General features: G+C 46.4%; 5 protein-coding genes across 5 annotated transcripts; 3 read left to right on the top strand and 2 right to left on the bottom strand.

Annotated features, from left to right (window-relative positions):
- Nucleotides 1-102: 102 nt before the first annotated feature.
- On the bottom strand, nt 103-2,655 carry I302_104989 (uncharacterized protein; the record flags this gene model as incomplete). The annotated part of the gene is made up of 11 exons (XM_019195514.1): nt 103-130; nt 204-483; nt 583-762; nt 886-952; nt 1,036-1,302; nt 1,430-1,474; nt 1,550-1,740; nt 1,854-1,992; nt 2,065-2,276; nt 2,418-2,536; nt 2,597-2,655. The coding sequence occupies 11 exons, from the start codon at nt 2,653-2,655 to the stop codon at nt 103-105; spliced, it is 1,587 nt and encodes a 528-aa protein (XP_019042337.1).
- Nucleotides 2,656-3,287: 632 nt separating this feature from the next.
- On the top strand, nt 3,288-4,593 carry I302_104988 (small COPII coat GTPase; the record flags this gene model as incomplete). The annotated part of the gene is made up of 8 exons (XM_019195515.1): nt 3,288-3,299; nt 3,496-3,526; nt 3,585-3,599; nt 3,673-3,716; nt 3,789-3,849; nt 3,959-4,135; nt 4,253-4,374; nt 4,447-4,593. The coding sequence occupies 8 exons, from the start codon at nt 3,288-3,290 to the stop codon at nt 4,591-4,593; spliced, it is 609 nt and encodes a 202-aa protein (XP_019042338.1).
- Nucleotides 4,594-5,073: 480 nt separating this feature from the next.
- I302_104987 (uncharacterized protein) lies at nt 5,074-6,372 on the bottom strand (the record flags this gene model as incomplete). The annotated part of the gene is made up of 2 exons (XM_019195516.1): nt 5,074-5,912; nt 6,030-6,372. The coding sequence occupies 2 exons, from the start codon at nt 6,370-6,372 to the stop codon at nt 5,074-5,076; spliced, it is 1,182 nt and encodes a 393-aa protein (XP_019042339.1).
- A 658-nt stretch (nt 6,373-7,030) lies between these two features.
- I302_104986 (uncharacterized protein) lies at nt 7,031-10,500 on the top strand (the record flags this gene model as incomplete). Its single annotated transcript, XM_065869972.1, has 8 exons — nt 7,031-8,128; nt 8,233-8,692; nt 8,756-8,848; nt 8,910-9,104; nt 9,166-9,288; nt 9,377-10,012; nt 10,090-10,433; nt 10,492-10,500. 8 exons carry the CDS (start codon nt 7,031-7,033, stop codon nt 10,498-10,500), a joined length of 2,958 nt encoding a protein of 985 aa, XP_065726044.1.
- Nucleotides 10,501-12,419: 1,919 nt separating this feature from the next.
- On the top strand, nt 12,420-12,686 carry I302_104985 (uncharacterized protein; the record flags this gene model as incomplete). Its single annotated transcript, XM_019195518.1, has 1 exon — nt 12,420-12,686. The coding sequence occupies one exon, from the start codon at nt 12,420-12,422 to the stop codon at nt 12,684-12,686; it is 267 nt and encodes an 88-aa protein (XP_019042341.1).
- Nucleotides 12,687-13,683: the final 997 nt, after the last annotated feature.

Here is a 13,683-nt window from a genome sequence, read left to right as displayed (position 1 = left end):
CGTACAGTAAGTACATGTTGATCTAGATCTACAGCTTGTGGTCTGACCTTTCTACAATTCTATATTCTATATTCCTTCCCAGACGACCCGCATTTCTAGTGATTATATCAATTCACCTTCCCACACGCCTCTACCGATCAAATTCGCATATCAGCCAACCTCACTTCAACCGAATCAACGAAAGGTAAAAGATGCAAACCCACCTCAACCCATTAAACCCTATGATCCTCCCCCCGTTCTTCCTAATCTGCCTGATCATCTCAACCGTCACTTCCCCCTCTTCTATCACCCCCTTGCGTAAGAGATACCGCCTCATCACGCCATTGAGGAACGGGCTTTCTCCGCTCAATTTGGGGGTAATCCATTTGTTGGGATGCGAGTTTGGGGAGGAAAGGAGGATGGCAAGGTTCGAGGTGGTTGTTTCGAGGAGGTGGGTGGGGGTGTGGAGGATTACTTCTGGGTGGATGGAGGGGTTGACCAATCCTGTGAGGAATTTTGATTAGTCAAGGTGCTTTGCTCTGTGTTCCAAAGTTCTGCATGTTGAATTTCCACCGAGTGAGAAGAGAATGAAAAAGGACTCACTGCCTCCTCGTTCATACGCTGTATCGTACATTTCCCTATTTAATGTCTTGTACAATCTCAGATCTACTTCGTCGGATGGATCGGATTGGGATTGGGAATTGATCAGTGTATCTTCCGGATCGAGGATTACTGGACGTCTGGTGCTGGGCAGAGTGAACGATGGCAGGAAGGTGAATGGGCCTGATGGCAATCCAATTGTGTCAGATTAGTAACAGTGTCGAAATGAGCGGTGGAAGGATGGGTCAATCTCGTATGGTTCATGTTTATTTGGAGAGAGGTTCTGACGAGACGACCATAACCCACCAGCATCCTTGGGTGCAGAGACACATTGTACGTCCACCCTCCCACCTGGATGAATGACCACTCTCACCTATCGGTCCATCAACCATATCAGCCGAGGTCCGCCCGGGAACACCAAAGTATGTAAAGAGGTTCGACGGTATCATGATTCACCCTGTAATCCCCCGATTTGCTCCTCTCTGCACTTTCGATACTCTCCGTCAATTCATCCCATATCCGTTCCTCCCCTGGCCAAATTCCCCATCTGTTATTCCCAAATTTTCTTGAGAAATGATCGAAAGCTTCTCTCAACCTTTCGTAGTGCAGGTTCAACAATGGCAGTAACTCCTTCTGGACGGGTAGAGTCGGAGTAGAAGTGGGAGAGGTATAGCGCAGGGTGGTGAAGATCGCTTCTGGTCTCATTTTCGAAGTCGACGCTGACTGGCAGAAGAAAAACAAATGCAGATGGTCAATGCATTGTACCTATGTATGCTATGTGTGAAGAAATACAAATGGCTAATTAAAGAGAAGAAATGATTCATACGGATTCAGCATCCAATCCACCCACACGTTTCTCCTTCACTTCCCAATCTAGTCCGTACCCCGATTCTGCCTATAAGCATCAAGTGATATCACGACTCATCAGTTTCCTTCGACTATACAGGCCCATTAGATCAACTTGACTCACAGCAAGCTCCCATTCGTCCAGAGCTTTGATAGCTGCCTGACCCCATTCTTCGGCTCTTGATTCGTCGCCGTTCGCACCTTCACCGCCTTCAAGGTTGACCAGCTTGAGTAAAGATAGGTTGGAGGGGGCGATGAAGCCCGCTTCGACGGATGAGAGGAATTGGTTGTATAGGTGGGTATAGAAGTTGCCAACTATCATTCCAAGGTCAGTTGTACTCCCGATCTAGAAAGGCTGAAGGGACAAGGAAATCTCAGGTGCCGGTACCCCTAATTGGCTATATACGGCGAAGGGATATTCGACTCACTATTCAGAATCAAGATAGGCAATCTATGGATACCCAGCTGATTCCAAGTGATCATCTCCAATGCCTCCTCGAAAGTCCCATATCCACCGGGAAGGACGATAAATCCACCTTGAGAGATCTTAGCCATCTTGAGCTTCCTCTACTCCGATGGACACAAAAGTAAGTGAATGAGTTGACAGCCCGGAAATTGAACTTCAAAGAGGCAGCTCACCTCGTGCATACTTCCTACTACATCCGTCGTGAATTTCTCGCCCTGTTCTTCGGACAGAACATCTTCGCCTTGACCTTCTTTGCTTTTGCCTGAAGACGATGGAGCAGGGGTACCAGGAGCAGGGGTATGTTCGGATGCTCGCTCGGTAAGGGCTGCGGGGACTATACCGTGTACGTAGCCGCCGGCTTTGAGGCATGATTGGGATACAACGCCTGTAAAAGCATCCAATGAGCTCGAGTCTTTCAGATAGATGATCGGAGAAGGTGAGTATAGACAGGGAAACGAATGACTGGTATTGCTATTAGAGGACAGGAAGGGACGAAGGATGGGGCACAGGATGTGGCTTTACGCACCCATAATGCCTCTTCTTCCACCTCCGTACACTAGTGGTATACCATTCTTTGCCAATGCCTGACCAACGGCCACGGAAGCATTCGTGAATAGAGGGAGTTTACCAGGAGATGAGCCACAGCTGTGAAAGAATCAGCTTCAAGTCACACCGGGCTCTGCATGGCTGAAGACTGGTACTCACAAGACACAGACGGGCTTCTTGAGCTCAGCTTGAGTAGGGAAAGGTGAAGGGACGGACATGATGTGTGAGGTTGATGATCGAGAAATGCTACAGATCAACAGAGATCGATGCGACGAAAGTGGTGAGAAGGGAGATAAGATCGAGAAGGAGAGGGGTAGTGGCGAGGATATAGCAAGTTTATATATGCTGTATCATGCGTATGTGTTTAGTCTCAAGAAGTATCACCATGACGAGAGGGACAAAGCAAGAAAGAAGCAGAGGTTCACCATGTTCGCAACTGACTCGAGTGTTAGACAGTGGACCAACCCCGGATAGATCGGAAAGAAGCAGGAGGTGTGGAGTCCCACATCTCAACGGGTGCCACCCACGGCATTTTACCATTTGTATGGGATGGACTGGGTGGATAATGCCGCTCCATGCTCCTAGCTTTCAGTTGAGCGTGGTGAGTGCGAGTGCAACTGTGAGAGTGTGAGGTGAATCGAATCGTCATCATATGTGATTAGAGGGTGTAAACGGTGTGAACGATTGTCACTTCCTATCTCTAGATAGTCTAGACAGACCAGAAAAGTGACATCCTCAACTTATATACCATTTATCGAACAGGCTAGAAGCTGTCAACAGATAATTCATTGGAGCCATATCGACCTACTATACCTCATATACCTTATCTCCTTTATAAGCGTAGCCCAAAATGTTCATCCTTGTGAGTGGGTTTGACACGCGTCCGACGTCGATGTGAGAGAGAAGGAATATAAGGGAACCGAAGATATGTAGTGGTAGTGGAGAGACGGTCCGAAATGACATTGACATGGATAGAGGAGAAGCAGTAGCGACGACGTAGAATGAGGTCGAAGTGTGCGCATGTGAATAGCTACTAACAACATTCCTTTGATTCCTAGAACTGGTTCTGGGATGTACTTTCTTCCTTAGGTGAGCTCATCCTTCCAAGTTGATTGGCGATACCAGCTAACAGCAATGTTTGAATCAGGTCTCATGAACAAGAGTACGTCAAATAGAGCCTGGGCTGAGTATCGAGAAAGAAATTGGACGAGAATATTGATTCTTCCTTTGATCAGGTGCTAAACTCTTGTTCCTTGGTCTCGATAACGCGGGAAAGACTGTAAGCTTCATTGTTCCAGTCTCGATCTGTATGAGGATCACTTAATAGCTTACTGGGAATACCTGTCTTCAGACCCTCCTCCACATGCTCAAGAACGACAGACTCGCCACCCTACAACCCACTCTTCACCCAAGTATGTTGGATCTACTTCTACCATTTTTCCTTTCCTGCTTCCGACTAATCCTCTCTCTGGCCTGTATATGATCATTGACTGATATCAATCTGTCTTTTTGCGTTCACAGCCTCCGAGGAACTCGCAATTGGAAATGTCAAATTCACGACATACGATCTAGGAGGACACATGCAGGCCAGACGATTATGGAGAGATTATTTCCCTGAAGTCGATGGGATCGTGTTCTTGGTCGATAGTGCGGACTCTGAGAGGTTCGCGGAGAGTAAAGCTGAATTGGATTCGTTATGTGAGTTGGGCCATTTCGTTTTCATGCACATTGCCCTTCGTGTGGTGGCGTGTCCTGGGGACAGAAGGTAGGAGTCAAGGATAGTGGTCACTGAACGAGTCCTTTATTTGTCTTCAGTGTCAATCGAATCACTCGCCCAAGTCCCATTCCTCATCCTCGGAAACAAGATTGACGCGATGGGTGCTGTGTCGGAGGAAGAACTGAGAATGCAACTTGGTCTTTATCAAACTACTGGTAAAGTGGGTGTCTTTCCTTTCCATCCCTAAAGCAAATTGGACGTTCACTTTTAGCTGACCGCTTTCGTCTTACAGGGAAAAGTCCCTCTTAGAGATATCAGACCTATCGAGGTGTTCATGTGTTCCGTGGTCATGCGACAAGGTTACGGTGAAGGTTTCAGATGGTTGAGTCAATATGTGAGTGATTGTCTTGCACCTCCATCAACCTCTTTCAGCTCATAGGCTTGCACTGATGTACATCGGTTTATAGATCTAAACCGGCTGGGCGGAGGAGTAGGTGGTATAGATTGATTTGTGGAGGAAGTGATGTGTGTAGGAATGTCAAGTAGAGAAATTTGGTGGCATCAGGGTGGGACGGTGGAAGGTAGAGCATATTTCCGTATTCTTCGTTTTACTCTTATGACTTTTCAACGATGCAGATAATACATGTTTCTTCAGCGATAATGACAATACATCATGTCAATGTACATTCGGCATTTGCCATGTCCCCGCATAATCACAGGTCAATCTCGTCCGTTATTTATTATCCTTCGACTGACAACCCATTGTCCGGCTCAGATTCGACCTCAGTGTGCTGACTGCAATGCGGAGGATGCTTGATGAAATATCTCATCTTAGTCATCGACTATTGACTGTTGTACTATAGATGATCGCACCCTCGATAGACTCAGTAATTTCACAAGAGCGATACAGTAGACCGCATTATGAATGAAATGATACCCTCCCACTGTCAATCCCATCCAACCGATCCCTCACCCCTTGTTCAACCTCCCTTCCATCACCCACTTCAGCGTAAATGAACCTCCACGATTTCACTTGTCGAGCAGCAGCCTGCAATTGTTGGGATTTGGGTTGTAATAAATCCACGATCTGTTCGATCCTCCGTTCCAGAGTCACCACATTCGCTTCTTCGTCCTCCAGCTCGTCATCAGGATCATCCTCGGGCTGAACACGCGCGAAGAAAACCTCGACCCCCCTACACCTAACAGAGGGGAGTGAGCTTCCCCTGACATTCCTGAGAACCATATTGGTAGATCTCCAATACCAAGGTAATGGGATAATCCCCAACGAGGCATTATGTTTCTTAAACCTCTCCCATTCAAGCTCCAATTTCCTCCTCCTGTTCTCATGGCTTATCTCCAGACGTCTTAGTACTGATTCCTCTCCGTAACGTGTCTGGATGAAACGCTCTTTCATTGCGGTAGTGTAGGTGGGATAATCTATTATGATTTGTTCTTGAGGGTTTAAAAGACAGAGCAAGATAAAGTTCAGAAATGGAAGACGGATTATGTTTTCCCGGCGTGGAGTGGTGGTGTGTTTGTTGAACCATTCTGATAGCTCGTATGTGAATGTGGAAGTTACATGAAGGACACTGATGTTGGGTATGATCTTATTGAGTTTTCCCGGAACAGTGGTCGGAAAGAGGTTGTGCAGGTGAGTGGAATTTGGCAATGAGGGGAGGGAGGAGAGGGTTAGGTGGGCGATGTGTTGTAGGGAGAGGAGCTTGCGGCGATTCGTTGATGCGTTGGGGTAGATATGGTCTGGGGATGAGTGTAGTATCAGTGAACATTTCGTTGGTTGATCAGGAAGGTTGTTCTCTCTACCTTGATCACTTTCTACATTTGACGGCGAATATCGGATCGACTGTCAAAACTCACTGTCATCCCCCATCTTCTTGCTGTGGGTTGAGGCTACTTCATCCTCATCAGGGATGGCAACATCAGGCCACAAGCTCCATTCTCTTCTCACCTCACTTGAGATTGTCTTTCCTTGACCCACGTTCTCAGTTTGACCATTATCTGGAACGTGCGGTAATAAACCCCAGAAGACCCCATTCGCATTATGTTCAGTGAGGGTTACATGTTTGTACAGAATGGGGTTCAGGAGATCGTACATCTCTCTAGAAGTTGCAGCGAGAGAAGCTAAAGTGGATAGACTATTCTCATGCTGGAGGATATGGGATAGGTGAACGTAGATTTCTGGTATTATCTCTGGGGGCATTGTGTGGTCTATTCTTCAGTTGATCAAATTAATATTAACCTAGGTAAGAAGAATATGTCAATTTGATACCAGCCTAGGTAAAAGTACTCGTTGTCTGTAATTGGTCACGCGTTATGGCTACTCAGGAGTACAGTAGCGTTGTCTCAAGTGCTCTCCAACAGCGTATCTCCTTTCTCATGTGGGGGGAGGACTCAGAGTAAAGGAAGGTGAGGCGATGCCTTCGCTGACGAGCATGCCACAACAAGAGACCGTTAAGCACGCATAGGATATACATGTGGTCCGAGAGCTCGGTGGGACGATGAATGGCATGCAGGTCGGATGCACAGCGTGGTACAGATATGCTATGATGACCTAGAGTCGTCGGGGAGGAAGAGCAAGAATCACAGGTGCCAGTAATGTGCCACTCGCCACTGATGGGCACAAGTAAAATGCGGTTGAGGTCATTTGGTTTGCTTCGCACTTCTTCCATACCGGAACCCAAAATTCAGATGATCTTTTCTTACTTCTCATTATACAATCATAGCATACAACGATATGCGTTATATACTTCAATAACTCGCAGCCTTACAGCATAACAGCGCACTTATACAGTCACAGCTGCATTAGATAGACCAGTCAAACAAGGTTCTGTAAGAAACGCATCAGAGTCAATCAGAAAATGGAAGTCGACGGCGATAGGATAACGGACGATGAAAGGATGGATGAGGATCCCGATCGAGCGTATGGCGTTGAGTCAGTTGGAGAGGGAGAAGACTATCCAGTGGGAGAGGGAGAGGGTATGATGGAAGATGAAGATGGTGATGAGACGATGGGAGATGAACTTCAAGATGATGAGGAATACGAAGTAGCGATGGAAGAGGAGAACGTCGAACCGATTATAGATGTGCATGCTCAACCTGAGGAAGAAGGGGAACCTGTCGAAGCTGAACCTGCTCCTGCTATTGAAACTCCACCTATCCCATTCACTTCTACCTCCAACGACGAAACGAGTCAGCCCATCGTATCGCCATTCCCTGATATTTCCTCGGTGAACTCTAGGACAGTCTTACCTAGACCGCTGGAAAGTCCCCCAGCACCTGAGACGGAGATGACGCCAGTGGAAGAACAGGACGAACAACCTTTCATCAATGACTTGAATGGAGATGAAGGTACAGAAGATCAACCTCTCCATGACGAACATCCTTTTATCTCTGCGGAGACTTCGACGGACCATAACGAAGGATTAGCTCAAGTGGTGAAGGATAAAGTACCTTCACCTCAGCCTGAGCAAGTGGCGACTACCCAGCAAGCTTTAGAAGTATTACAACAACACCCATTACAGCAGGAACAAGACGACATGACTACTATACCAAGTGTACCTGAACCTCAAACCTCTACACTCCAAGTAGGTGAATCATCCAAGAGGGGAGGTTCTCGAGAACCCACACCTGAGAAAACCCAGCAAGGAGAGCACGAAGAATACTATGAAGATGGCGAAGAGGATGAAGAAGAAGAAGAAGAATACGTGATAGATGCCAATTCCTTACCACCCATTATCCTTCATTTAGCAAATGACCAGGCTAGGTACCTGTTCGAAACGTATGAGAACGATCCTGATACCTTGCCTGTATGGTTGGAAGGGCGTCAAGCCGAATTAGCAGAAGCTAGCTTGTCGGATGTGTGGAATGCCATCAAGGTGGAATGTACGAAAGAGGGTTTGGCTAAGAATGGAGCGTTGGTGGTTAGTGAGAAACAGATGGATCTGAAGATGAATGAGGTGAGTTCTAGCATTCTTTCTCTCCGTTTTACTTGATTCTCCATGATACAACCCAATGAGGCTTAGGTAGTGAGCTGACACAAGACCACCTTTATGTGATATAGGACGACGTCAATCTCCAGTCTATAACTTTCCTCGAGCTGATCTTACTTCATCATGGATGTGGATTACCTGAACCTGTTCAGCTTTACTTGACATGGGAGGAATCTAGATTTATCACTAGGTTCAATGCTATTCAGACGGAGTTGGAGGCGATGAGGAGAAGGAGCGAGAGTGTGCAGGCTGAAGAGAAAGAAACGGCTCAAGACAGTAAGAGGGATGAGCAACAAACACCAAAAGCAGTAGAGAAGATTGAGCGAACTCCTCAGACGGGGAAGAACAACGATCAATCCCAGAAGGTGATACCTGATGGAGAAGATGATGAGTACGTGGATGAGTACAACGAAGATGATTATGTCGAAGAAGAGGAGATAATGTCCAAACAAGGTGCATATAGTGATGATGAGGTTGAAGAGAAGTATAGACATAAGACGGAAAGAGACGGCAGACGAGACCAACGTGATGGTACGTTCACCTTCAATGTTAATCTACTGTGTTACGCTGTGCGAAGCTGATGCGTCTATGTAGTCAAAGCCCAATATGCTGAATCGGTTGATGATGAAGTGAATACAAGAGATCTCGAACGTGCACACCCTGATTGGGCTGCTGCAAGGATGAAACGTAAGTTCAGTGCTTTGAAAATGACACTTTCTAAGTATGTAAACTGATAATGTTATCTTAGCTACTGACGCACTCCATTTCGAAGGACCCACTGGGAAGAGATACCTCAATTACAAAGCTGAAGGACATCATCAACCCGAGCATGAAAACGAAGCCGAAGCTGAAGATGAAGAAGAGGGTCCGGATCAGGAAACGGAGGAAGAACAACAGGTTCAGCATGCAGCGGGGACAAAGGAGCCTGACACCAAGAGAGAAGGTAGGTTTGATCGAGTCAATCATGTTTTGAGATAGCGCGCTGACGTATTTCCTTTGTGTAGCTGACGCTGTTGGAGAGGAAGGCGATTACGCAGATGAGGAGCAGTATGACGATGAAGAAGAAGAAGAAGAAGAAAGGGAAGATGACGTCGAGGAGGGCGAGGGCGATCAATGGAATGATGGAGGTGAGTTGAGTCGAGTCGATATCACTTTTCGTGTGCAATACTATTGTTTGTTACTAAAGCTGATCTTGATTGTTGCTTTTCTTTTTAGCTGACACAGTTGACGACAACAATTCCACCATCGCTCAAAGTAAAGATACTGATACTCAAGACGAAATGAACGACGTTACAGTGCCACAGCCGTTCACGGTGCCTAAAGATGAATTGGACTTACTCAAGGACAAGAAGGCCATTCTGACTGGCAAGACAGTCCAGCAACTCCAGCGTGAAGAAGGTATAGGCGAGCAAAAAGCCATCGAGTCTTCACTGGATGTTGCGGCCCTACCCACTCCATATGCTAGTGCTGCTCCCTCGGTGAGCGGACTCGAGGTAGAAGCTAGTACACAGGATACCAAATTCGATCCGGTCAAGGAAGCTCCATTGGACGAAGTGGCACTGCACAGGGGAAGTGAAGTTGAGGAGGAGTCAACTTTCCCAACTACCAGCGGTATCTCCACACCTGCTATAACTAGTCTGACTCCCTCGGGGATGGATGAAGCGAGAGCTATCGCACGTCACGTATCGGGTAGACAGCTAGTGGAAGTAATTCCAGAAGAGGATGAATCATTGTCTAAGTTCGCTGAGAGGATCAACGAAGATGATGAGCGGGGGGAATTGGCTGCTCCTGTCCCAGGTGGTCCTGCGATTGGCATAGCACCGGACCCGGATGAGGGGTTTTACGAGGATGGTGAGTCTCCTGTCTTCTTTCCTGATAGTTCTGTGGATCGATGGGCAAAGCTGATCAATGATGTTTGATGGGTGTAGGTGAATACGAAGATACCAAGATTGATAATGGACCCGATACCGTCCCAGTCACACCGATGAAGAGTGAATTGGAAGAAAAGGATCTAGAGTTCTTCGATTCTACCAATGGAGATGAGGATGAAGCGTACGGAAGCGATGAGGAGGGGACATTGGAAGCTGATTCGACGGATATTCCCGATCAACTTGAACTTACGGAAGAAACCGAAGATACATTACCGTCTATCTCGATTGATGATTCGACCGGTACTGAAGTTGGGTCGGGGTCGGGACTGTTATCTGCGAAGAGACATAATGAAGATGAATCTAGTAACGATGTGGAGAGTAAGAGGGCTAGGGCTAGTACGGTGAGTCGATCATGGGTTTTGTAATGTTGGAAGGCTAGAGGCTGATGATACATTACAGAGCGACTAGGCTGTCTTGAAAGAGACATCTGCGCGCACTTCGACGTTGGTCCCTATCATCGGCCTCAGCATCACGGTATCCTCTCGTGGCTTTTGCAAAATTCCATTTTGACCTGTACCACAATAATCCAATCAATTGCCTCGCTTCAATAAGATACTTTCAAGCTGCTCTTATGGCCGTTATCGACACGTCACCGACTTCTTCTCCTTTTATCTTTTCCGAATGGCTTTCCCTCGACGTCGAGCAATGACTATGTTTATCATCCTGTGACCTTACTGTGCACAAGGCTTTTCACCGCATTTGGACCAAATTATATTATCATTCTCTTTTCAATCACTTTACTTTAACTCCTACGACGGCTATCAAGCATGACGCGACTAACGACATCCCCACCTCAAATGAGTATGACAGAAATCCACCCTCAGAGCAAAGCGAACACAACATCACATACCGACTATATATGCAACGGAAGGCTGACAAGAATGTCTAGGTAAGTGATACTGTAAGTTTTCCCCTCCCTTTTCATTGCTCTATGATCCACAGCTCGAGATCGAGGGGTGTAATTACCTCTGCGAGATCATCTGATCATTCTGATACGTTAATTATTGCTTAACGGCTTTGAATGTCTGTGTGATATCAATGTGCTTCGCCTTTTTATATTCATGTTTATATAATGAGAGGGGGGAGACGAAGATGCATGTGAATGACTTTGATATTGAACGTGCCTTTGAGAAACCACTAGTCAGTGTTCCTCAGATTGTCGTTTTGCGTGGACCTCCAATCACTGCTGGCATCTTAGCATGTGTATCATGATAACCGTCAAGAAGGCACCACAAATTCAGTCGCTGGATACTCGTCCACTTGGTGTTTCTTACTCCACATTCCCTCACCAGCAAGCCGTGGAGATAGAAGGTTTTCTGGAGTATTGTCGGAAGTACTACGTACGTATGTATGTACTGTATGTACTGTACCTCGGTACCACCTCCTGATCGATTACAATAATAAATACTTTTACTTTTTTGGTATGGGAAAAGCTACAGTATCTAGCTCCACCTAAACACCTACTTATAGCGATTTGCGTCACCACACGTCAAATGCAAGTACCCACCCGGCGGGTCACGGGGAAGCGAGAGATAAGATTCAGGGAATACAGGGAAGGAAGCTTTTTATAACACTGGTAGTATGACGCGCCTGAGCGAGATGATATAATCTTACTGGTAAGCTCCACGCAGACAATTTTTCAATAATGATGATGTTACGAGGTACAGTACTGGAGACTGTCTGTATGCATGAGTGGTTGAGTAAACAAGTAGGTGGGTGAAGGATTGTTTTGTTCATTGTTCATTGATCTTTTGTTATTGTCTCTTGAATATCATACACTCAATACAGTACGAGTACTGACACCCATCGCATTGATCTACAGATATTAGGGATACGAAACTCAACGATCAAAAGCCACTTTGTAAGTACCCTTTGGTTGAGAGGTCCGTTAGGTCCGTCTTTGGGGTGGGGGAACGCTTTCTTTGATGGGTGTGAGGGAGTATCACCCACCATCAAAGTTGAGGCTTGGGAATGGGACTTGGGTGGGGGAAAGTGCCGGCCGAGCAGAGCATTGGTAGAGATTATGGTCATGGTGCTGATTGATCCTCACTCGTTAATTTACCTCTACACGTTGCTTCCTCATTCTCGCCTAAAATTTTCATCCGCTCATCTCATACTCTTGGATGATCAATCTCTCTCTACTCTACTCGGCATTGGTGTGATTGGGACGACTCATCCCGACGAGCAGAATAGTACAAAGCAGATTACAACGCCGTGAGCATTTATAATCTATCGCGCGGTAGTCTATCCACATTACTGATATATAATCCTTCAATCGCCAGTAAATCAAACAAGAACCAACAAACACGATCACACCCATAGCCACAATGTCATTCAGAACCTCCCTCCTCAGAGCACCTCTCCCCCGCGCTCGCACACCCCTCCTGTCCATCTCCGCGCGACAACTCACCACCCAATCCGCTCGACCGCTCCGAACCCTCCCCCAAGCCTATACCAACGTATTAGGCAGGAGGGGGTTGAACACCTCTCAGACTGTTAATCTCGAAGCATCAAGGGCATTGGCAGATGGAGGTATGGAGGAAGCACCCCATAGTGGTATCAATGTTGATAAACCTACTAGAATGGATACGTGAGTTCTTTGTTTTTGTTTCTGCGTATTCCCCTCCCTTTTCCCGATAAAGAGAGGATTGATGCTCATGGATGTATTTTTCTTTTCCCTTTCCTATCAACTCGACTCATCGCTATACGCTATACGTTCACCTTACCAAAATCTTACTCCTTGCTGCGATCACCTGACCTGTACTACTACACTACACTACACTATGTTTCGGACCCTCCTTTCAATCTTTAAACCCGATGGATGGCTCAACACCAAAACATCGCTTCGACCATTTTTATCCCGTTCCTTTGGTCAAATCAATTACGACGCTGTGCACTGTACGCTTTGCTATGCGCATTGATCTCTTCCCCTTCAATTATACCAAATTACCACCATTCTCGAATATTCCAATTACTGCAATTGGCAAATCAACCCATCTCAACATCGATCTGGGCCTTCCTTCTGCATCGCATTGATCGTCATCGTCATCGTCATAACCGTCACTCAACCTCCTCTTGGCGATGATCTCCTATGGTAATGGTAATGCGGTAATCGTCACCTGACCCGTGGGGCCTTGCTGTGTTTCATCTCCCCTTTGAACCCCTTTCCTCTGGGTTTATGCTTATATTCGCTAATACCGCTTCATTGATTGATGACATGGTCCGGCGGTATGTTTTATGGTGTGTGTGTGCTGATATCGCCAAACATCATCGCCTAAAACTAAAATCTGTAAATGATCTCATCGTGGTCCATCATCCGAAACCAATCGATCCAAAATCAAAATTTCACCTGTACACGTTTCATCATCGCTCATCGCACTGCTCTCTCTCCCTCTCTCTTTCTTCACTTGACTCACTCTATTCGACACACTATAATCCTTCACGACGTCATTACCTTATTCCTTCAACCGCATTCCAATTGAAAATTTGATTTTCATCCTTCTTCAACTTCTATTTCTTTCATGGCTGAACATCAAAAACTTTATCCAATTCCCCACTCTTCTCTCTTCTTCTTTTACCCTTATCCCACAC

Source organism: Kwoniella bestiolae, chromosome 3 (genome assembly GCF_000512585.2).
Source record: "Kwoniella bestiolae CBS 10118 chromosome 3, complete sequence".
Lineage (NCBI taxonomy): Eukaryota > Fungi > Basidiomycota > Tremellomycetes > Tremellales > Cryptococcaceae > Kwoniella > Kwoniella bestiolae.
This window is presented reverse-complemented; position numbering and strand designations above follow the sequence as displayed.